At 35.4% G+C, this 25,802-nt stretch overlaps 2 protein-coding genes across 14 annotated transcripts in view; one reads left to right on the forward strand and one right to left on the reverse strand.

Annotated features, from left to right (window-relative positions):
- LOC136031495 (uncharacterized) overlaps positions 1-24,448 on the reverse strand; it is a 43,634-nt gene extending 19,186 nt beyond the window's left edge. For 2 of the 12 annotated variants that reach the window (XM_065711148.1, XM_065711150.1), the window contains exon 1: positions 22,948-23,047. In XM_065711148.1, the coding sequence (XP_065567220.1) occupies positions 22,948-22,983 (36 nt within the window). In that variant the 5' untranslated portion in view covers positions 22,984-23,047. Of the gene's footprint in view, positions 1-7,859; positions 7,968-9,721; positions 9,818-17,796; positions 17,856-18,574; positions 18,656-18,873; positions 18,947-21,945; positions 22,143-22,947; positions 23,048-24,379 lie in introns of those variants that run through there. The other 10 variants (XR_010618522.1, XR_010618518.1, XR_010618519.1 and 7 more) reach the window with 10 other exon arrangements.
- The window catches only part of LOC136031494 (myogenesis-regulating glycosidase-like), a 75,675-nt gene continuing 66,163 nt past the window's right edge, over positions 16,291-25,802 (forward strand). For both annotated transcript variants that reach the window (XM_065711143.1, XM_065711144.1), the window contains exons 1-2: positions 16,291-16,427; positions 22,093-22,300. The gene's annotated coding sequence lies outside the window, so the exon portion shown is untranslated. The remainder of the gene's footprint in view (positions 16,428-22,092; positions 22,301-25,802) is intronic.

The raw sequence follows: 25,802 nt of genomic DNA on the forward strand, positions 1-25,802 counted from the left end.
GGGATAAAATTTAAGCTTTAGTGTAAAGAGCGAGGTACTGACGATGGGGCGAATCCCCTCATATATGTAATAAAAACATGAAAATACAAAAGTTCTTTACGTAAGCTAATTTATAAGTTACGTAAATCTTTTACCAATAAAAAGATTCGTAAAAAATTAAAAGTTCTAGTTGCCTTTATAATTAACCAAAAAATCGGGGGGCAACTAGGCTTCGTCCCCCGCTCTTTTTTTCTCAAAATCATTCGATCAAAGTTATGAGAAAGCCATTGAGCCAAAAAAAAAAAAAAAATATGCAAATTTCGTTTTGATTATTCCTCTGCGGAGAGCCAAAATCAAAACATGCATTGATTCAAAAACGTTCAGAAATTAAATAAAAAAAACAAGTTTTTTCAACTGAAAGTAAGGAGTGACATCAAAACTTAAAATGCACAGAAATTACTTCGTATATGAAAGAGGCTGCTTCCTCATCAACGCCCCGCTCTTTACGCTAAAGTTTTTTACTGTTTTAGAAAGAAGAATTGAGAGAAAGAGTCAAACTTTAGCGTAAAGAGCGGGGCGTTGATGAGGAAGCAGCCTCTTTCATATACGAAGTAATTTCTGTGCATTTTAAGTTTTGATGTCACTCCTTACTTTCAGTTGAAAAAACTTGTTTTTTTTATTTAATAATAGTACTGAACCAGCTACGAAAAGGCCTTTGAGACAGGCTGCTAAAAAACTAGGTTGGCTCTGAGAAATTGCATTTAATCACTTTGTTCTCTTTAGTTTGAATGAGTTTATATTCTCACTTCATTCTTTTTGTCAGTCCTGATTGAACTTCGTTGGAGTATGGATGCTAGGGCTGTTTTTTGAAAAAGTTTTTAAATAACATTATTTAGTTTTAATTCTCACAATTTCATGTAAGTTTATTTGTATATACATATTTTCTCTCTTGTTCTCGTATTATGCTGAAGACGGCCCTTGGACATAGGGCCCAAATATTCACAGAACTGTATTCCACTATCTTGAAAAGAATTTCCCTATTGTTTCTACTTTGTATCAAACAGTTCGTGGTAACGAACTGTAGTAAGGAGCGACCCGGCTCAATAGTAACCAAAACTCTAAAATTTGAATTTTGATATTAATAGCTACATCAAAAGAATCGAATTTTAATGCTGATTTTAAATATATAAGTTTCATCAAGTTTAGTCTTACCCATCAAAAGTTACGAGCCTGAGAAAATTTGCCTTATGTAGGAAAATAGGGGGAAACACCCCCTAAAAGTCGTAGGATCTTAACGAAAATGACACCATCAGATTCAACGTATCAGAGAACCCTACTGTAGAGGTTTCAAGCTCCTATCTACAAAAATGTAGAATTTTGTATTTTTTTGCCAGAAGACAAATCACGGGTGCGTGATTACTTGTTTGTTTTTTTGTTGTTTTTTTTCCCAGGGGTCATCGTAACGACCAAGTGGTAATAGAATGTCGCAAGAGGGCTCATTCTAACGGAAATGAAAAGTTCTAGTGCCCGTTTTAAGTGACCAAAAAAATTGGAGGGCATCTAGGCCCCCTCCCACGCTCATTTTTTTCCCGAAGTCAACGGATAAAAATTTTGAGAGAGCAATTTTGTTCAGCATAGTCGAAAACCATAATAACTATGTCTTTGGGGAGGACTTACTCCCCCACAATCCCTGGGGGAGGGGCTGCAAGTTACAAACTTTGACCAGTGTTTACATATAGTAATGGTTATTGGGAAGTGTACAGATGTTTTCAGGGGGATTTTATTTTGTTTGGGGGTGGTGCTGAGGAGAGGGGGCTATTTTGGAGGATTTTTCCTTGGAGGAATCTGTCATGGGGGAAGAAAAAATCAATGAAAAGGGCGCAGGATTTTCTAGCATTACTATAAGAAAACAATGAAAAATAAACATAAAAACGTTTTTTTCAAATGAAAGGAAGGAGTAGCATTGAAACTTAAAACGAACAGAGATTATTATGCATATGAGGGGTTCTAAAAATACTTTAGCATAAAGAGCGAGGTATTTAGGAGTAGATAAATACCTTGCTCTTTCTGCTAAAGTATTTTTAGTAATTTCAGCTATTTATTCTACGGCCTTTCTGATTCAGGGGTCATTCTTAAAGAATTGGGACAAAACTTACGATTTAGTGTAAAGAGCGAGGTATTAACGAGGGTACAAACCCCCTCGTAAACATAATAAAAAGATAAGGTTATGAAAGTTTGTTACGTAAGTTAATTCTTAAGTTACGCATATTTTTTACTAATAAAAACGTTTGTTAAAATTAAAAGTTCTAGTTGCCTTTTTAAGTAACCGAAAAATTACAGGGCAACTAGGCCTCCTTCCTCACCTCTTATTTCTCAAAATCGCCTGATTAAAACTAAGAGAAAGCCATTTAGCCAAAAAGGAATTAATATGCAAATTTCATTTTAATAATTTATGTGCGGAGAGCCAAAACCAAACATGCATTAATTCAAAAACGTTCAGAAATCAAATAAAAAAAACTAATTTTTTTAGCTGAAAGTAAGGAGCGACATTAAAACTTAAAACGAACAGAAATTACTCCGTATATGAAATGGGTTGTCCCCTCCGCAATCCCTCGCTCTTTACGCTAAAGTTTGACTTTTTGCCACAATTCTACTTTTTAAAACAATTAAAAGCTTTAGCGTAAAGAGCGAGGGATTGCGGAGGGGACAACCCATTTCATATACGGAGTAATTTCTGTTCGTTTTAAGTTTTAATGTCGCTCCTTATTTTCAGCTAAAAAATTAGTTTTTTTTATTTAATTTGTTTACTAATGCTATTACTACTACTATTGCTACTAGAAATACATTTTCTATTGCGACTGCTACTAAGTTTAAGGGTATTGATACTCAAATTTCAGGGGATGTTGAGGAGAAACTTGAAGTAAATCAAAACACACCAAGCGCAAGCAGGTTTCAAAAGGGCATATCAGCAATATCCTAAGAACAGCGTAGCGCAATAATTAGAAACTTTCAGGGCATGATGGGGGATGTTCAACTGACAAAAAGGTAATATAAGCATACTACCTCTGCTACTTCTACTACTGCTACCCCTGCTATTATTACTACAACTCTAACTGCTAGTATTACGTCGACAATACTAATGCTAAAACAAAAGATATAAAGGCGAAAATTGTAAAGATTGCCGATGGGATATTTGGATTAAGTCAAACTATACTATGTAAATACAGGTTGTCAAAAAAGTTTACTAGCAATATCTTCTCATTGGATTATTAAGTTGAAACTTTTAGGGCCTGTTATTGGAGACATTAAACTTACCCAAAAGGTAGTATTTGCTTGTTACTACTACTATTACCTTAACTACTACTACTCCTAATACTGGTACTTCTACTGCGACTACTATTAAAGCTAAGAGTATCAAGATGAGAATTCCAGGGAATATTGAGAGGATGTTGAACTAAATAAAAGTAAACTATTTGCATGCAGGTTGTCAAAAGGTTGTGTCAGCTATGTCCCATGAACTGCTAAGAGTACTTAGTAGAAACTATCAGGTTGTGTTGAGGGGGTTGTTAAAAAAACAAAAGACGCCGTGTGCATACTGGTACTAATGCTACTACTTCTGCCACTACTACTACGACTATTGCAACTATTGAGGCTAAGGGCATTGAGGTAAAGCTTTCAGGGAGTGTTTAGGGGGATGTTGAACTCATTTAAAACACACATTATGCATATAACTTGTAAAAAGAGTGTATCACCAATATCTCAGCATCGACTTAGAACGTTAAGCCGAAACTTTTAAGGTGTGTTGAGGGGGATTTTGAACTAATCAAAAGACACTATGTACATACTACTGCTACTACTGTCCGTACGATTGCTGTTACTACTGAAGCTAATAATATGAAGGTGAAGCTTTCAGTGAATGTTTGGGGGATGTGAAATTAAATCAAAACGCACTATATGCATACAGGGTGTCAAAAGAGCATATAAGCAATATCCTAGAAATAGCTTAGAGTATTCAGGCTACTAAAACTCAAAGTATGAAGGATAAAGGTTACAGGGTATACTGAGGAGGACTTTGAATCAAACAAAACACACTTTGCACATGAAGGTTGTCAGATGGGCGTATAAGCAATACCTTAGGACTGGATTGGAATATTTAGTTGTAAGTTACAGGGTATTTTGTGAGGAATGTTGAACTAACCAAAAGGCAATATTTACATTTTACTACTGCTGCTGCTACCGCTATTACTAAAGATACAACAACAAGAATTGCTACTACTACTGCTAAAGCTAAGGGTGTTAAGTTGAGAATGTCAAGGAATGTTGAGAGGATGCTGAACTAAATCAAAACAAACTGTTTGCGTGAAGACAGTCAAAATAACGTGTCAACAATGTCCAAGGAACTGCTTAGGGTATCAAACTTAAACTCACAGCATATGTTGTGGAAAAAAACAACAGCAACAGAACATGCTATGTGCGCTACGAATACTTCTCCAACTTATACGATTATTACTATTATTGAAGCTAAAGATAGTAAGGCGAAGCTTTCAGGGAATGTTATCTCATCAACAGCTTAGAGCATTAAGTTAAAACTTTCAGAGTGTGTTGAGGGGGGTGTTTACACTTTATGTATACTACTGCTGTGACTATTACAGCTACAACTAATACTAGTCCTAAAGTTAAGGGCATTAGGAAGAAATTTTCAGGAAGAGGGGGATTTTGAATTAAACAAAACAAATCATGTGCATGTAGGTTGTCAAAAGGGGACATGAGTAATGTCTTAGAAACAGGTTAGAGTATTAAGTTGCAACTTTCAGGGCATTTTGAGGGGGTTATTGAACTAACCAAAACGCACTATGTTCGTGCGAACACTATTGCTACTACTACTACTGCTAAGACCACTACTGCAGCTGAGGATATTAGGGGTTAACTTTCAGGGAATCCCTAGGGATATTTGAACTAAATTAAACAAAATATGTGTATTCCAGATACCAAGAGCGTGTATGTGAAATTTGTCATTAACAATAAATAATCAAATAAAAAACAAAGCTAGCAGAAACTACCATTAAAAGAAGAAGGGCTAAAGTACCCATGCCTTCAAAAAACCAGAAAATAATTTGTACTTTACTGAACACAAAAGAAATTTTAAACGTTTTCTCTCTCTTAACTTTAATGGATCCAGGACATTAAATTGTCAATTGACAATCATATAGTTTTCTTCAGTAATCTTGTTTGTGATGGCGATTTTTTCCTTTTCATCATATTATAAGAAATCAAACAGTTCGTGGTAACGAATAGTAGTAAGGAGCGAGCCGGCTCAATAGTAACCAAAACTCTAAAAAACGGAATTTTGATACCAATAGTTACATCAAAAGAATTGCATTTTTATGCTGATTTTAAATATATGAGCTTCTTCAGGTTCAACCCGTCAAACGTTACGAGCCTGAGAAAATTTGCCTTATTTTAGCAAACAGGATAAACACCCCCTAAAAGTCATAGAATCTTAACGAAAATCACACCATCAGCTTCAGCGTATCCTGATGTGCAAAAACGTGGAATTTGTATTTTTTGCCAGAAGAGAGATCACGTATGCGTGTTTATTTGTTTGTTTGTTTATTTTTTTTTGTTTTTTTTTTCAGGGGTAACCGTATCGACCCAGTGGTCCTTGAATGTCGCGAGAGGGGTCATTTAACGAATATTAAAAGTTATAGTGTCCTTTTTAAGTGACCAAATAATTGCCCGGCAACTAGGCCCCCTCCCACACTCATTTTTCCCAAAAGTCACCGGATCAAAATTTTGAGATAGCCATTTTGTTCAGCATAGACGATAAACCTAATAACTATGTCTTTGGGACGACTTAATCCCCCACAGTACCTGGGGGAGGGGCTGCAATTTACAAACTTTGACAATTGTTTACATATAGTAATGGTTATTGGGTACAAACTTTGACAATTGTTTACATATAGTAATGGTTATTGGGTATTGGGTATATAGTAATGGTAAGTGTACAGACATTTTCAGGGGGAATTTTTTCGCGTTAGGATGGGGGGGATGGGTAGGCCTTGGGAGGGGGATACGTTGGGGGATATTTCCATGGAGGAATTTATCATGAGGGAAGAGAATTTCTATGAAGGGGGTGCAGAATTTTCTAGCATTTTTAAAAATAAAAGAGAAAATAAATAACAAAAACGTTCTTTCAACTAGAAGTAAGGACCAGCACTAAAACTTAAACGAACTGAAATAATTGTATACATAAGGGAGTTCTTCTCCTTCTCCTCAATACCTCGCTCTTTACGCTGAAGTATTTTTAGTAATTTCAACTATTTATTCTACTGCCTTTGTGATTCAGGGGCATTGGGTTTTGCCCCTGAACGATTTATTCGTATATAATTGGGACACAATTGAAGCTTTAGTGTAAAGAGCAAGATATTGACAGGGGACGAACCCCCTCATATACGTAATAAAATATACAAATATAGAAGCTGGTTACGTATGTTATTTCGTAAGTTACGTATATTCTATTACTAATAAAAACGTTCGTAAAAAATAAAAAGTTCCAGTTGCATTTTTAAGTAACCAAATATTGGAGGGCAACTAGGCCTCCTGCACCACCTCTTTTTCTTATTAAAATCGTCCTATCAAAACTATGAGAAAGCCATTTAGCCAAAAAAATTATATGCAAATTTGTTTTGATTATTCATGTGCGGTGAACCAAAATCAAAACATACATTAATTCAAAACGATCAGAAATTAAATAAAAGAAAACAAGTTTTTTTAACTGAAAGTAGGGAGCAACACTAAAACTTAAAACGAACAAAAATTATTCCGTATATGAAAGGGGCTGTCCCCTCCTCAACGTCCCGCTCTTTACGCTAAAGTTTTTTATTATTTTGAAAAGTGGAACTTTGACAAAGAGTCAAACTTTAGCGTAAAGAGCGAGACGTTGAGGAGGGGACAACCTCTTTCATATACGGAATAATTTCTGTTGGTTTTAAGTTTTAATGTCGCTCCTTACTTTCAGTTAGAAAAAAATGTTTTTTTCTATTTAATAGAACACATAGCTCGAAATTAAGATTCTTTTCAGTAAAGCGCAGATTACACTCTGGTCTTTAGAAGGCAGGGGCGTTATTTGGGAGGGGCAAGTAGGACTGATGACACCCCAGCAATTGCGATAAAAATTATTATATAGCTGACGCCCTTTGACTCCCTGCACGTGGACCCCTTTTGCCCCTCCTCCCCCTCCCCCGAAATAAAATTCACAGGGAGATTTAGCCCTGCTCCTCTTTGTAGTAGTTTCTGCTTGTTTTGAGTTTGACTTGGTTATTTATTGTAATTTCTGTTCGTTTTGGTTTTGATTTATTAATTGATGATGATGTATAGTACATTTATACTCGAAATGTTATTTGACTTATTTCTGCTCATCTTTGAGTTAATATAGCTCTTTGCTTTTGTTTGGAAAACTGCTTCTGTGGAAAAGTTTGATAAAATAAATTATGTATATCAAGGACACTGCGGTCTCTTAAGCATCTTGATCTTTACTCTTCGGCCATTTGATCCCAACGCTTTAAAAAATAAATGCTTTAAAACAAGACAAACAAGATAAAAATTTATTTTTCATCCATATGCTTCGAGAAGGAACTCAGACACTGTTTGTGCTGAACAATATAGCTTTCATGTCAATTTTTTTGAAGGGCGATCAGCAAAGGAAATTGCTTCTAGGACGCAATATTAAAGGTTTACTATAAAGTCGGGAGGCTAGGGGAGGAAGTACCACTCATATGGAGAAAAACTTATTTTAATTTTATATTTACACGTCATTCTTCACTTATAATCGAAAAAGATATTTAGTCATTGCAGAAGCAGCTTCTATAGTTCGCACTTACCCTAGAAGGATGTCTATGCTCTGATATTGATTCCAAAGTAACCAAATTTCCATGCAGAAGAACAGCTGAAGCAGTGACTGTGCATATAACCCTACATAAAGGTATGAACTCTACATAACTCTACATCTACATAACTCTACATATCTATAGTTCATATGGTATGAACTCTACATAAAGTAGCAAAACCTGCATTCTTCGTAGTTGGCGATTTAAATCCACTTCAGTGCAGATCGCTTAAGTCGAGGTCCCTTAAGGGAATTTTTTTTTCAACCGTTTAGCAGGTCGCCTCTTTTGTATCAATGGATGTCATGAAATATGACTGTACGATTTTAACATAAACCATAACAACATTGCTCTCAGATTGCTTCAGATGCTATCCAGTTGCTTGCGTAAACTAAAGTTTCAACTATCCCAACTATTCAGAGGTTGCCATAGATTTAACTTTTTTTTCATGTCCAAATCATCATGGCCAAGGCCATGATTTAGGCAGGTTTCGATAGATTTTGCAATGGATTTTTGTTCCTTGGCATCGATTTGCAAAGTTGATCATGTTATAAGTGCCCCCGCCTTATAGTTAAATCACCAACCACCGCAGAGAGAGAACATTCTAAGAGTAAAATAAATTAAATAAAACAAAATGTTAGCGATTAAAATAATTGACGCTGTTTCAATTTTTGACACTGTGCTGGTATTGAAAAAATTGTCTTAAAAAAATTTTGTCTTAAAAAATTTTGTCTTAAAAGGTGTAGTATATGGTTTCTGTTTTATATATTTCGTTGGAGCATTCAATTAATAAAATATTTTCAAAGTAAATTGATCACGTTTCAAAATTAATGAATGATCTTGGATAGAAGTGTTGGTTTTCACTCTCCTAATCTTGGGTTGCCTAAAAGCTTGTAATTTAAAATATCTTTCGATTCGACTTCCCTCAAATCAATTCTATTTGAAGAATATTATGAAACTTTCAACAATCTAAGTCTCAAAAATATTCTTTTTAATTAAGTCACAGTGGCCACCCTAACTAAAACCAATCACCCTCCTATTCAGGCTATAAAATTCCAAACGTAGCCTGAAAAAAAGTTCTTAAATTTTTGATAACGTAAGAAACTAGATGACGATAATGCATATGCCTTATTCCGTGTAAACTCGACCTATGCACAGTTTTGTTAAAGATAAGTCCATTTTTATACCATAATTTCAAGTGGTAACAGGAAGCAGCCTTTGGATATTTATTTGCTATTCTTAGTAGATGCTCCGAAGAAGTAGTTCTCTCACCTTGCAGCTTGTGGGATGTTCCCAGGGTGTTACGGCAATAACGTGTACCCACAAGGATAGGGTAGGTAGGTAGGTAAATTTTATTTAGAAACTTTACATCAATTAGTCGGAAAAAGGCCATTCTGACCTGTAATAGCGACTACATTCATATTACTTGAATCATCAATAATATTAACTCATTAAATGCACACAAAAAAAGAAATATATATATATATATATATATATATATATATATATATATATATATATATATATATATATATATATATGTATATATATATACTCTGTGCAGGCCACCTTGGCAGGGGCGGATCAAGAGCAAAATCTCAGGGGGGCTAATGTGACAAGGGCGCCAATAATTGAGCAAATTAAAAAATTCATTTTTAAAGAAGAATGAAAAAGAGAGGAACAAGAGACGGGGGCGCTGGATCTGCCAGTGCACCTTAGTTTCCGCAAAATAGCTCTGAGTCCTTCTAACATTATTATACCGTTATGCCTATTGCTATATTTAGTAGAACCAGTTAGTGCCAGCCACTTTTTATCGAAGAACTAATTCAACCAAAAATTTTCAAAGCAAAGACCCGTACCTTCATCTTTCAGCAAATCTCAAACATAAAACTATATATCACCAGCCAACTAGGAAGCCAAGCAACATTGCACTCGGAATCAGAACTACAAAGGTGAGCCTATTTTTGGTTCATTTAAATTGTACCTATTTCTCCCTCAATTTTAGGGACAAGAACCAGTAGGCTGACTTCTGTGGGCGCTTAGCGAACAATGGCGTAATTACAGAAGGACTGATGAAAAATTGCCACTGATTTAGGGAAACAGTTTCCCCGTTGATTGTAGTACATTTTGTCCAAGACTTATAAGAACTGACCTTGAAGTTTGTTAATTTAACATTCGGTTAAATTCACTGCAGGGACGTTTAGTAGCTGTTCATTACTTATTGCAGACAATGGCAATGTCAGGAATTTATTTCGAGTAGGTTGGAATCATTCCATAGGGAGGGAGGGGGCGGGGAGAACTAAAAAAAGTATAGTACTTCTGTATTATATTGTTCTCATTCGAGAAGTGAAGTTTGGAGAATGCTAATGAAATAAAACAAAATATGATGAAAATACAATACTTTAGAAACAAAATTATGAAAACTACAACATAGAATTATGATAGGGGGACAGCACAGAACGCATTATATTAAATACATAACATAACCAAAATACCAACTAAATATTCAATTAAAATATAGTTACAATGTAATTTTTCACCGAGTTGAAGCTGATTGTCTGGTATAAAGACTGTGAGAACTGTTTATTGTCTCATCGTTGTGATTAAAATTCTCGAGAGTGTACCATATAATGCGGAAGTACTTAAAATCTATTTATTAGCATTTTCACATCTTACCCATAATATATAATCAGGCACTTGTTAATTAAATGAAACACACTCCAAAAAGTGAAGTTAGGTAGATCCTATAACCTTCATATAACCATTATTTTATATAATAATATAATTTGAGCTATATATTTGTACATTGGGGGGGGGGTTATTTTGACAGCATCCCTAACCTAACATAACCTAACCTAAACTATCATCATCTCATTCTATCACTCGTCACTTATCTTTGCTACTTATCTGAATACGTGGCTTCGGTACATGTAAAAGACCAAAGGAAAGTATGACAGGATGTGGAAGAGTTTTTTCCTTGTAGGCTACTTAGGCCTCGAGCAACACTGCAGTAGCCTATTATTTTTCGTAGGTGTTAAAATTAAAATATAAATTTTAATCTAAACCATAAAATTTGCAAAAAATTGAGAGAGAATCAACAGTTTTCATTTAAATAAAGCAGTGGAACAAATAATAATATACAACAAGAGCTAAGAGCTCATATTGCACTTGTGACGAGGCGAGAAGAGCTAAGAGCCAAGAGATCATATGGTATGAGCTCTAACAAAATTCTACGAATCAATAGATTGATTTAAAAAGGAAAATAAGAGGCTTAATGACGGTCAGGATTTAAAATGAGAGCTCTGAGTCACGATGTCCTTCTAAATATCAAAATTCATTAAGATCCGATCACCCACTCGTAAATTATAAATACCTAATTTTTTCTAATTTGTCCTCTCCCTTTAGCCCCCCAGATGGTCGAATCTGGGAAAACGACTTTATCAAGTCAAATTGTGCAGCTCCCTGACACAACTACCAATTTTCATCGTCCTAGCACGTCCAGAAGCACCAAACTCGCCAAATCACTAAACCCCTCCCCCCAACTCCTCCAAAGAGAGAGAATCCAGTACGATTCTGTCAATCATGTATCAAGGAAATTTTTTTTATTCTATCCACCAAGCTTCATCCCGATTTCTCCACTCCAAGTGTTCTTCCAAGATTTCCCCCTCCAACTCCCCCCAATGTCAAAAGATCTGGTCGGGATTTGAAATAAGAGCTCTGAGACATGAATTCCTTCTAAAAATCAAATTTCATTAAGATCCGATTATCTATTCGTAAGATAAAAATACCCCAATTTTCACGTTTTCCAAGAATTCCGGTTTCCCCCTCCAACTCCCCCCAATGTAACAGGATCTGGTCGGAATTTAAAATTAGAACTTTAAAGCATAAGATCCTTCTAAATATCAAATTTCATTAAGATCTGGTCACCTTTTCGTAAGTTACAAATACCTCAATTTTCAAAATTACCCCCCTCCCAATTCCACCAGCGAGAGCAGATCTGGTCCGGTTATGTCAGTCACGTATCTTAGACAGGTTTCTATTCTTCCTGTCCAGTTTCATCCTGATCTCACCGCTTTAAGTATTTTCTAAGATTTCCGGTCCCCCCAACTGCCCCCCCCCCTAATTACGCTTGATCCGGTTGAGATTTAAAATACGAGATCTGAGTTACTAGGATCTTCTAAATATGAAGTTTCATGAAGATCCGATCACTCCTTCGTAAGTTCAAAATACGTAATTTTTTCTTATTTTTCAGAATTAGCCCCCCCCCCAATAGATCGGATCCCTTCCAATTATTTAAATCACGTATGTAAGACTTCTGCTTATTTCCCCCCCCCCCCAAGTTTCATACCGATCCCTAAGCGTTTTCCATGATTTTAGGTTCCCCCACCCCAAACTTCCCCCAGTGTCACCAGATCCGGTCAGGATTTAGAATAAGAGCTCTAGGACACGATATCCTTCTAAACATCGAATTTCATTGAGATCAAGTTAAAAATACCTAATTTTTTCTAATTTTTCAGAATTAACCCCTTCCCCAACTACCCCAAAGAGAGTGGATCCGTTCCGGTTATGTCAATCATGTATCTAGGACTTGTGCTTATCTTTCCCACCAAGTTTCATCCCGATCCCTCCACTCTAAGTGTTTTCCAAGTTTCAGGTTCCCCCCTCCCAACTCCCCCCAATGTCACCAGATTCGGTCGGGATTTAAAATAAGAGCTCTGAGACACGATATCCTTCTAAACATCAAATTTAATTGAGATCCGATTACCCGTTCATAAGTTAAAAATACCTCATTTTTTCTATTTTTTCAAAAATAACCCCCCCCCCCCCCAACTACCCCAAAGAGAGTGGATCCGTTCCGTTTATGTCAATCATGTATCTAGGACTTGTGTTTATTTTTACCACCAAGTTTCATCCCGATCCCTCCACTCTAAGTGTTTTCCAAGTTTTTCCCAACTCCCCCCCCCCAATGTCACCACATTCGGTCGGGATATAAAATAAGAGCTCTGAGACACGATATCCTTCTAAATATCAAATTTAATTGAGATCCGACTACCGGTTGGTAAGTTAAAAATACCTCATTTTTTCTATTTTTTTCAGAAATAACCCCCCCCCAACTACCCCAAAGAGAGCGGATCCGTTCCGTTTATGTCAATCATGTATCTAGGACTTGTGTTTATTTTTCCCACCAAGTTTCATCCCGATCCCTCCACTCTAAGTGTTTTCCAAGTTTTAGGTTCCCCCCTGCCAATTCCCCCCCCCCGTTTCACCAGATCCGGTCGGGATTTAAAGTAAGAGCTCTAAGACACGATATCCTTCTAAACATCAAATTTCATTGAGATCCGATCACCCGTTCGTAAGTTAAAAATACCTCATTTTTTCTAATTGTTCAGAATTACCACCCCCCCCTAGCTACCCCAAAGAGAGCGGATCCGTTCCGATTATATCAATCATGCATCTGGGACTTGTGCTTATTTTTCCCATCAAGTTTCATCCCTATCCCTCCACTCTAAGTGTTTTCCAAGATTTTAGGTTTACCCCCTCCAACTCCCCCCAATGTCATCAGATCCAGTCGGGATTTAAAATAAGAGCTCTGAGACACAATATCATTCCAAACATCAAATTTCATTAAGATCCCATCACCCGCTCATAAGTTAAAAATACTTCATTTTTTCTATATTTTCCGAATTAACCGGCCCCCCACTCCCCCCCCCCAGATGATCAAATCGGGAAAAAGACTATTTCTAATTTAATCTGGTCCGGTCCCTGATACGCTTGCCAAATTTCATCGTCCTAGCTTACCTGGAAGTGCCTAAAGCAGCAAAACCGGGACCGACAGACAGACCGACAGACCGACAGAATTTGCGATTGCTATATGTCACTTGGTTAATACCAAGTGCCATAAAAAAAGCGGCATAACTTTAAACAATACAAAACCCGTACCCGAATATTCTGACTCCATGTCCAGGAGCCTTTTTCAACAGAAAAAAATATTTAGGAAAAACCCACATTTTTTTTTACAGTAAAATCATCTAAATAAAACGACTACTAACACTCAAGAGAAAAAAAGAACAAGCAACAAAACAAAATCAAAAACAAAGTCAAACCAACTCAAATTAACTTCCACTATAAACATTCGGCCGTTGCAAATTCTACCGGGAACTTTGTGGCTTGCTTTAAATTCGTCTGCGCAAAGAGGTTCTTTGTGTGCAAAGAGCCCTTTTCAACGGAAAAAATATTTAGGAAAAAGAAACATTTTTTTACAGTAGAATCATCTAAATAAAACGACAACTAACACACAAGAGAAAAAAAGAACAAGCAACAAAACAAACTTAAATTAACTTCCACTATAAATATTTGGCCATTACAAATCCTACAGGGAACTTTGTGGCTTGCTTTAAATTCGTCTGCGCAAAGAGCCCTTTTCAATGGAAAAATGTATTTAGGAAAAAGACACATTTCTTTTACAGTTGAATCAAACAGTTCGTGGTAACGAACTGTAGGAGCGACCCGGCTCAATAGTAACCAAAACTCTAAAAAATAGAATTTTAATACCAATAGGTAGTTACATCAAAAGAATCGCATTCTAATGTTGATTTTAAATATATAAGTTTCATCAAGCTTAGTCTTACCCATCAAAAGTTATGAGCCTGAGAAAATTTGCCTTATGTTTGAAAATGGGGAGAAACACCCCCTAACAGTCATAGAATCTTTATGAAAACCACACAATCGGATTCAGCGTATCAGAAAACCCTAGTGTAGAAGTTTCAAGCTCCTATCTACAAAATATGGAGTTTCGGAAAAAACACGGATGCGTGTTTATTTTTTTTCCCAGGGGTGATCGTAGCGATTCAATTGTCCTAGAATGTCACAAGAGGGCATATTTTGACGGGAACTTAAAAGTTCTAGTGCCCTTTTTAAGTGACCAAAAATTGGTGAGCACCTAGGGCCCCTCCCACGCTCTTTTTTTCCCAAAATCGTCGGATCAAAATTCTGAGATAGCCATTTTATTCACCATAGTCGAGAAACCTAATAACTATGTCTTTGAGGACGACTTGCTCCCCCACAGTCCCCGTGGGAGGGGCTGCAAGTCACAAACTTTGACCAGTTTTTACATACAGTAATGGTTACTGGGAAGTTTACAGACGTTTTCAGGGGGGATTGTTTTGGTTTGGGAGAGGAAGAAATTGAGGAGGGTTACGCGGGAGGATCTTTCCATCGAGGAATTTGTCACGGTGGTGGGGAATTTCGATGAAGGGGGCGCAGAATCTTCTAGCATTATTTAACAAACAATGGAAAAATAAATATGAAAAGTTTTTTCAAGTGAAAGTAAGGAGCGGCATTAAAACATAAAACGAACAGAAATTATTACGCATATAAGGGGTTCATCTCCTTGTAATACCTTGCCTTTACGCTAAAGTATTTCTAGTAATTTCAACTGTTTTTCTACGACCTTTGTGATTCAGGGGTCATTCATAAGGATTGGGATAAAATTTAAGCTTTAGTGCAAAGAGTGAGGTATTGACGAGGGGGTGAGCCCCCTCATATACGTAATAAAAACATACGAATATAGAAGTTCGTTACGTAAGTTAATTCTTAAATTACGTATATTTTTTACTAATGAAATTTTCGTAAGAAATTAAAATTCCTAGTTGCCTTTTTAAGTAATCAAAAAGTTGGAGGGCAACTAGGCCTCTTCTCCCGCTTCTTTTTTTTCTCAAAATCTTCCGATTAAAACTATGAGAAAGCCATTTAGCCAAAAAAAAAAAAAAATGCAAATTTCTTTTTAATTATTTATGTGCGGAGAGCCAAAATCAAAACATGCATTAATTCAAAAACGCTCAGAAATTAAACAAAAAAGTTTTTTTCAACTGAAAGTAAGGAGCGACATTAAAACTTGAAACAAAAAAGAAATTACTCCGTATATGAAAGGGGCTTTTTCTCCTCAAAGCCCCGCTCTTCACGCTATAACGTTTTAAAAGTAGAGATAAAAGAAACGGTCAAAATTTAGCGTAAAGAGCGGGGCGTTGAGGAGGAAAAGCCCCTTTCATATACAGAGTTCATTCTAAGTTTTAATGTCACTCCTTACTTTCAGTTAAAAAGCTTATTTTGTTTATTTAATTTCATCTAAATAAAACGAAAACTAACACACAAGAGAAAAAAAAGAACACGCAAGAGAAAAAAAAAGAACAGGCAACAAAACAACCTCATAAACAGAGTCAAATTAACTCAAATTAACTTCAATATAAATATTCAGCCGTCACAAGTTCTACCGGGAACTTCGTGGCTTGCTTTAAATTCGTTTGCGCAAAAAAGGTTATTGTGGTTAAACTCTCTAGATTTGCATGATTGCACCAATAAAACTTATACAACTAAAAAAGGAAAATATCACATCATATATTGCCTCTCATGGTGTTCCACATAATTTGCAGATGACTCAGTCAAGCTAATGCTATTCAGAGACTACAGCTACGATACATTTTTTTTCACCAAGGAAATTAGTCAAATATATTCATCAGGCTTGTTAACACCTCTTGTGAAGAACCACAATGGAACAGATCGAGCAAGGTATTTAAAAATTCGTTAAGATATGTTATTTTTCTTTATTTATATGAGTTATTATTTAAGGTTGACTCTTTTAGTTTCTCATTTAAAAAATGCATTATTGCTTTTAGGGTAAAATCTTTAACTTTTTTATTAGTTTGGCAAATTTTGATAAAAACAAGTGGTCTACCTCCCTGCAAAAAGGAAATTATTGGTCTTAGCTTTTGATGACTGAATTTGAATTCCTACTTAGTACTTGTTTTGTATGAAGTTCCACTTAAGCAAAGTAAATTTGTACCTCCAATTTTTTTGGAAATTTTAATCTGGATTCCTAAAACCTATGAATGAATTTAGCTAATAAAAAATGTTTAATTTTTTTAGACTTGTAAAAAAGTCTTTTTAAATGTTAGAAGGCTCCTAATTAAATTCGATTGACGTAATTTGAAGCGCATGAGATATTAAAAATGTAGCTAAATAAAAAATCCTTGTTGTTTTTTTTACTTTGAGTTTTTGAATTATGTAAGTCTTTTGCTGTTTAAAGATGGCTAATATGCCCTATTTGTTTGTTTACTTTTTAACAGTTTGCTTTTTTTAATTATCTATTTTTTCTGTTTATTTATATTTGTTTAACTTGGTTCATAGGTATGAAAATACCTGTAGGCTCTGTCTGGGAGAGGGGGGGATTAAACTTAGTATTTTATGTAGGATAAGGGGTCATTTATGCACAAGTAGTCTTTTAATATATATAAGTTCATTGATCAAAGGCCAAAATCACTGCAATTGCATAAATACGCATTCATAAAAAAAGAAAATTAGAATCTGCGACTTGATCAGGCTAATGCAATCTGGTTTCAAATTATGCAAAGTCTTTGAAAAATAATTGTTAATTCTTCTTACTTTCTTAGTTGCTTAAGCACGTTTTTTATTGCATAATTGTATGCTAAACTCAACATTGTAGCTTCATTTTTTGTTCTTTATTTTGCACCCACGGTTTTGGCGTAATGGCTTTTTGAAGGTTTTGTGTTAAATTTTTGGTCGTCCAGGAAAGAAAAACCAAATCAGAAAATCTTGTGACCCTTTATAAGTTCTTCGTTGGTTCAATCAAAGACAATAACACCTCTATCTGGTGTCACGGTGCAAGGCGTGATCTCTCCAGAAACTCCCTCCAAGGAAAAATACTCTACAAAAACTACCCTCCACAGAAAAATCCCCAAGAAACTCCCCCTGCGGAAAATTATCCCCCAAAAAATTCTCTCTCCCTTCCCGTATAAAATCCTCCCGTGGAAAATTTTCCCCCGTGGAAAACTCTTCCCGCATTAAAAAAATGAGCAGTCAAAGAGAAAGTATGACAAATGAAAATAACGAAGAAAACAAGGAATTTAGAATATTATACCTGTTCCAGTTTCCAGTCGAATGAGAGTTTTTATGACAACTTTTTCAATGCAAAGTGGTCTGAAAAAAAAAAATAAAGCCATACACCCCAACAACAAATATCTCAGCATACTTTCCAACAACAAATACCACACGTAAGCAATGGGAAAGCTGTATAGCTTAAAGACCCTTTCCCAAGGGCTGTCGGGGGCTGTATTATCAACAAAATTTCGGCTATTTGACTTTTCAACTATGCTAAACAAAATGGCTATCTCGAAGTTTTTATTTGGCGATTTTGAGGAAAAAGAAGCAGGGGGGGGACCTACTTGCCCTACAATATTTTGGTCATTTAAAAGGGGCCCTAAAACTTTGATTTCCCCTTTGGATGAGCCCTCTCCTGATATCCTAAGAACACTGGGTCAGTACGATCACCCCTGGGAAAAACAAAAAGCACAAAAACAAAGAAATTAACCCTCATCCGTGATCTTTCTAGCAAAAAAAAAAAAAGATTCCATATTTTTGCATACAGGAGCTTGAAACCTCTGAAGTAGGGTTCTCTTATACGCTGAATCTGATCAAATGATTTTCATTAAGATTATATGTTTTAGGGGGTATTTCCTCCTTTTAACAAAATATGGCAATTTTTCTCAGGCTCATACCCATTGATGGGTAAGGATAAACTTAATGAAACTTACACATTTGGAATCAGCATAACAAGCCGATTCTTTTGATATACCTATTGGCATCAAAATTCCTTTCTTTTAAAGTTTTCGTAATAATTGACCTGGGCCGCCACTCACCGACTGTCCTTTACTTCGAACTGTTGGATCTGGGCAAAAAATTAATGCCATCTGGTAAAGCACAAAAGAAATAATGATTCTCTTTAGCTTAGACTCGTTTCTTGTCGTGCCGGAAACCCAAAGCAATTACTGGTGATGAACGAGAAGGACAATCATTTCTGGGAAATTTTTGAGCAATGACAAAACATTAGAAGGAGTAGTTTGCGGCTTCTGTACTCATTTTTTCCTTAGAAATTAATTATGTATAGCTGCTTATTTTCTACTAATTTTAAAACCATTTCTACATCCAATCTACTTACTTTTTTACTTCTACTTTTAATTTTTGAATTGTGTCCAGTTGAAACACAGGTCTTTGGTCGGAATTGGGTTAGCCTGAAAAACAGAATAAAAACATTTTTGAAGCATTAGCTGCAATTTAGTACAATTGGGTCTATTAGCTAATATTTAATTTTAAAAGAGCAATTTAAAAGAGCAACCATTTTTTAAATAACAAAGCAAGTTTTTCAGGGTTTTTAAGAAAGATTAAATTCCCAGCCCCCCATCCAAAAACAGACGCGAAAAATAGCTAAAAACCAAGAAAATTTAGTTTAGAATACGAAATTTTTCTAATAGAAGTAAAGAGCGAAGTTGAAACATACAAGGAACAAAAATTATTGCTTCACAATTTATGCAGCGCCTATATGCAGAACCAGCTGAAATGAAACTATTGTGAGACTATGAAATGAGATATCCTACATTCGGTGAATTCTGAAAAAGGACTAGCTCGTTCTGCAAAGACTGACCAAGCTTGATTTTATTAAAGAATTTCAATTGTATGATCAAGGTTATAAGTATTATAGGTTGTGTGAGGCTAATAAACAGCCTATAAGGTAGTCTTTTATTTTTTGCAAGCTAGTAAAAGAATTCCTTGCTTTAAGATCAGCAACTTGTTTTTTTAGTTATACTTTGTGTTTTCAGTAAAGCACTAATTTTCCACTATTCTACAATTATGAGGCAATATCATGGGTTAAAACACAAGTTAGAATCTTTTTTCATTCTATCTTGTTGAAACTGTTTGTTTGTTAAAATCATGAAATAAATGCCTGTCAAGATCATTCATAAAAAAGCAATGTCTTTTTATCAAACAGTTTGTGGTAACGAACTGTAGTAAGGAGCGACCCGGCTCAATAGTAAACGAAACTCTAAAAAACGGAATTTCGATGCTAAAAGATATATCAAAAGAATTGGATTTTTATGCTGATTTTAAATATATAAGTTTCATCAAATTTAGTCTTTGTCATCAAAAGTTACGAGCCTGAGAAAAGTTGTCTTATTTTGGAAAATAGAGAAAATAGATAAAAGTCATAGGATCTTAACGAAAGTCACACCATCGCATTCAGCGTATCAGAGAACCTATAAAAACAATTTCAAGGTCCAATCTACAAAAATGTGGGATTTCGTATTTTTTGCCAGAAGACAATCACGGGTGCGTGTTTATTTGTTTGTTTTTTTCCCAGGGGTCATCGTATCGACCAGGTGGTCCTAGAGTGTTGCAAGAGGGCTCATTATAACGGAAATTAAAAGTTCTAGTGCCCTTTTTAAGTGACCAAAATATTGGAGGGCACCAGGCCCCCACCCACGCTCATGTTTTCCCAAAGTCAACGGATCAAAATTTTGAGATAGCCATTTTGTTCCGCATAGTCGAAAACCATAATAACTATGTCTTTGGGGATGACTTACCCCCCCCCCCCAAAGTCCCTGCGGGAGGGGCTGCAAGTTACAAACTTTGACCAATGTTTATATACAGTAATGGTTATTGGGAAGTGTACCGACGTTTTCAGGGGGATTTTTTTGGTTTGGGTGTGGGGTTCAAGGGAGGGGGCTATATGGGAGGATCTTTCCTTGGAGGAATATTTCATGGGAAAGAGAAATTCAATGAAAAGGGCGCAGGATTTTCTAGCATTACTATTTAAAAAAAAAAACAATGAAAATACAGACATGAAAAAGTTTTTTCAATTGAAAGTAAGGAGAAGCATTAAAACCTAAAACGAACAGAGATTATTACGCATATGAGGGGTTCTAAAAATACTTTAGCATAAAGAGTGAGGTATTTAGGAGGAGATAAATACTTCGCTCTTTATGCTAAATTATTTTAGTAATTTCAACTATTTATTCTGCGGGCTTTCTGATTCAGGGGTCATTCTTAAAGAATCGGGACAAAAGAATTGGGACAAGATCTAGTGCGAAGAGCGAGGTATTAACGAGGGACAAACCCCCTCATATATATAATAAAAAAATAAAAATATAAAAGTTTGTTACGTAAGTTAATTCTGAAGTTACGTGTATTTTTTACTAATAAAAACGTTCGTTAAAAATTAAAAGTTCTAGTTGCCTTTTTAAGTAACCGAAAAATTGGAGGGCAACTAAGCCTCCTTCCCCACACTTATTTCTCAAAATCGTCTGATCAAAACTAAGAGAAAGCCATCTAACCCAAAAATAATTGATATGCAAATTTCATTTTAATAATTTATGTACGGAGAGCCAAAATCAGACATGCATTAATTCAAAATCTTTCAGAAATTAAATAAAAAAAACGAGTTTTTTAAGTGAAAGTAAGGAGCGACATTAAAACTTAAAACGAACAGAAATTACTCCGTCTATGAAAGGGGCTTTTCCTCCTCGACACCCCGCTCCTTGCGCTAAAGTTTGATTCTTTCTCGCAACTCTACTTTTTAAAACAATAAAAAACTTCAGCGTAAAGAGCGGGGCGTCGAGGAGGAAAAGCCCCTTTCATATACGGAGTAATTTCTGTTCGTTTTAAGTTTTAATGTCGCTCCTTACTTTAACTTCAAAAACTTGTTTTTTTTTCATTTAATCACACAAAAAAGAAAATTAGACGTCAATGATCATTTAAGCCAGATTTATTTGTTGATCCAGGACCCAGTAAAATCGGGTTGAGTTGCACGTGCGGTGATTTGCACGGGGGGTTTAGTTTCACAAAGGTTCAGTTCAATAGGGGGGATTTGCACGTAGGTTTGGTTCCACGTGGGTACAGTAAAAAGAGGTCCAGTTGCACGAGGGTTCAGTTGCACGGGGCTCAGTTAAAAGGGCTTCAGTTAAATGAGGCTTTCGTGAAACCTGGATTAAGTTGCATGGGGATTCAGTTGCGCAGTGGTTCTGCTGCACATGGGTTAGCTAAATAGGGTTAAGTTGCACAGGGCTCAATTGCACGAAGACTCAGTTGCACGATTGTTCAGTTGCATGAGCCCTCGTAAATTTCTTGCGATAATTTCTTGAATTTAACTTATAAATGGCATTAGAAAGCTTTTTTCAGCATTTCGGAAAACAATAAAAGACCCAAATTGTGCTAAAAAAAAAAGTAAAAAGGCAACCTATTGTCCAATAACGGCAATGAATGGAAAAGTTCCGACTGCATGTTCAAGTTTGGTGTAAATAGTTCTTATAAAATTAGCTTTCAGATCTAAAATCTACTGGTGGTGGTTGCCTATCCATGCACTGAAAATTTTCTTCTTTTATAGACTGTGAGACGTCTCCTTTGCAAGGACAGAAATTCGTTATCGAAGATGAATTGCTCTCAAATAATTCTGAAAAGATAGTGAATATGACCAGAGCTACAGGAAAAGATTTTATTCCGGGACAATATGTCGGAAAACAACTGGTAAAAGGAGATTCGACATTGTCCAATTTAAAAATGTGTCAACTAAACTATCACAATTCTCATTTAAGGTAACATATTAAGGTAATATTAAGGTATCATATTAAATAACATATTAAATAATAATATAACATATTAAAATATAACATATTATACAATATTATAATATATTACATTATTATATTATACATATTATTACTTATTATATAATATAACATATTACATAACAGATAAAATATAACATAAAATGTAACATATAATATAACATATAAAATAATATAAAATATTAAATAACATATTAAGGTATCATTTAAGTTAATTTATTCCTGCTTTATGGATACTTTGTTTGTCTCAAGTGACTTCTCTTTTTGGGTTGGGTCCCTAGCCAAAGATCATTAGGCTGTTGCTACTACTCCCCCCCACACACACATGCGGAGGTTTTGTTGGTACCTCTTCTTTGCATCGGGAATAGATCTTGCAACGTTTGGACACAAGGTGTGTTTATCAGAGGGGGGAGAATTGGCAAAAATAGTTTTATCGAAATTTTTGAAGATTGATAAAAGGGTTTCTCTCAATCTATAGACCATTAATGCTGGTCCACCACGATGCTAGGCAATCCTCCAGATCTACTAATATACTACTTTAGATGTGCGTATGTAAGCTGCGATTCTCAGGGGTGGAATACTGCCTTATTTAGAGAAATGAGTGTTCCATATACCTGGTTCAAGTGTTCCGTATACCTGGATTCTGCCATTGGAACATGACAAAACAGCGCTTGGGACCAGATGAAATCAAGACTGACAGGTATCTATTTGTCTTATTGATTCTATCTTAATGTTGTGTAATTGTTGAGTAATAAGGCAGATTGTTCAAACTTAAATTGTTGTGGGTCTTATACAAACATTATGCAATATTTTTCATCTAGTTCTGAAAATATTGACGAAACTTATCTATTGGCATCAATTTACCAAGCAGGCATAAAAAAGTTTTAACATCAAAACAAGGATGCAACTTTTTTTTAGGAATCTATGTCCTTGAATTGTTGATATATATCAAGCACACAAAACACTGATGTTGCTTATAAAGGCCTATCCACTATAAGATTTTTCTATTACCGAGGTTTAGCTAGCGCTAGCTTGAGTCAACCAGGCTTTTCATCGCGGAGAATTCCTTACTGAAGACTTTGATTGGCTTAAATTAGCGCTAACTAAATCTAAAATCTCATTGTGAATGGGGCGTAAGCTGCGCTTTCCACGGCTGAGTATTATGTCTTAATTTTGCTATGATGTTTAACAGAGCAATGAAATGGATTAATATTCAGAGGTCCGATCCAATTCTTGGAAACAAATTCTAATCAAGATTCAGCCTTGAAAGAACGTCTTCTGCATATAAAAATAATTGCCTAGTTATTGCAATGATAACCAGTCGATGGAAGGAGGGGAGGTGGATTCATAATCGATATGTTCCACAATAGAAGGCTAAACTAATATAAAAATGGTAAGATCACATAATATTTGGAAAAGACTTCTATGACGTGTGGCAAAAAATTTTTCAGGCTTTTGTATCCTGATTAGGAGAAACACATTGATTTGAAGGAGTAAACAAACTTTAACTCCTTCAGCAAGAAAATAAATTTTCTGGCACCCACTCTAGAGTGGTTGCTCATGACTTGTCTACGCATGGGGACATGCACCACTCCGTACCTACAGGGTCCCTTGCCTGTTCTCCCTCAATATATCAAAATTCCGAAATATGTGCTATCAATTTCTGAAACAGTCCTATCATTGCGGTTTTGGTGTTTTTTTTAAGCCCCCTTATAAATCACCCAGTAAACTAGAAAATCAATAGAAAAATTCCCTCTACCCTCGAAAATGTGACTACGACGGGAAAATAAAACAAAACAGGGGAAAAACTAGCAAATGCGAGACACCATATACTTCACTTTTATTGTGTTACCTTCCTTCAATTTTCGACATTAGGCGATTAGCACTGGTCATGCGTACTACCTCCCCCTTTCCAATGCGACAACCAATAATAAAATGTATTTTACATATTTTCTAATGGAGATGAGATTTTCTGCATTACATAACCATGCCAAAACAGAACATTAAAAAAGGCCGGAATACCAGAGAAAAAACTAAATGGCTCACAACTTTTGCCGAACCCAATCCTTTTCTGAAGTTCACAGAAGTCGCTCACATAGACATTTATGGAAAAATCATGATTCTGCCTGAAATAGCACAGAAATACAAGTTTTTCCTAATTTTGTGCAGAATAAGACGAAAAGAAATTAAAATTATATTGCCAGCCTGGATGTTGGCACCATACCTCGATTCTACATTTATATTTGTTATTATTACACTAATATACAGTAACTGCTATATTCTAAATTTGTTTTTAGCAAAGGCTTGGGAGAATAGGAAGAAATGTGTCTTAACTAAGCTTAAAATACTACAAGCTATAATTCAGGAAAAATGCAAAATGTAGGTGCAAAGAAAACTAGATATCCTTGTCCTCCCGTGCTTATTCCTGTGTAGAAAATGCCAGCTTTTCAGAAGGATTTTTTTTAAGCTTTTCTGTTAAACTTGAATATAAATAATGCACGAAGAAACTGGAATTTTTTTCAACTTATGTGTTAGCTAAAGTACTAACAGGAAAAATATACGACTTGTCGGGATTGCACTAAATATAGGTTATTCTTAGAAAGAATACAGTTAAGAGGTACTAGTATAAATGAATAAATAAATAGTTAGCTTGAGTTAAAAGTAAATCAAAATTAAAAAGAACAAACCACTACAAACAGGAGTTTGGTTATTGCCTCTTTTCCCCTCCTTTAGCCGTAAAAGTGTAAAGTCCATTGTTTCATTTGCGTTTTATGCGTACCGAACAGTCCTGGGTCTCAAACAGTCCTGGGAAAGAAATAATAGAAATGAACAAACTATTTGATACACGTTAGTATTAATTGCTGAAAACTCGACAATTCCAGATTTTATTTCACAGTAGTTTTTTATTTTTGTTGTAAATATAAAAGATGATGTAAATATAAAAGAAAAAAATTATTATTAATTCGTTTCATGTTTGCTATGGTTTTTTATTTAATTTCTGTTCGCTTTGGGTTTCATTTATTCTTTAATAGTGGTTTCCGGTCATTTTGGCTTTGCATTACTATAGGAATTTTTTTCAACTGGTCTTATGTTAAATATGGCTATTTACTTTTCTTTGAAAAACTTTTTTTTCAAAAATCTTTCTTAATTAATTTTTGTTCGGTTTGATTGTCAAGCTTAAAAAGTTCAGCATACCCCTCAAAATTCCCTAAAAGTAGTCAGAAATAGATGTAGTAGTAGTTGCCAGCAGTCGCAGTCATAGTTGCAAGTTGCCACAGTTGGAAATAGTCACAGTTCCAACCAGTCACATTTGCAGCCACGGTAGTAGTAGTAGTAGTGTGAGTAGTGATATGGAAAAATTCAAGTTAATAATTTTACCCATTACTAATATATCGCAGATACACCTTTTCGATAACTTGGTGCAAATAGTTTCTTTTGATTTAGGTCAACATAAGCCTCATCAGTTCCC

The sequence above is a fragment of the Artemia franciscana genome, chromosome 9 (assembly GCF_032884065.1).
Source record: "Artemia franciscana chromosome 9, ASM3288406v1, whole genome shotgun sequence".
Lineage (NCBI taxonomy): Eukaryota > Metazoa > Arthropoda > Branchiopoda > Anostraca > Artemiidae > Artemia > Artemia franciscana.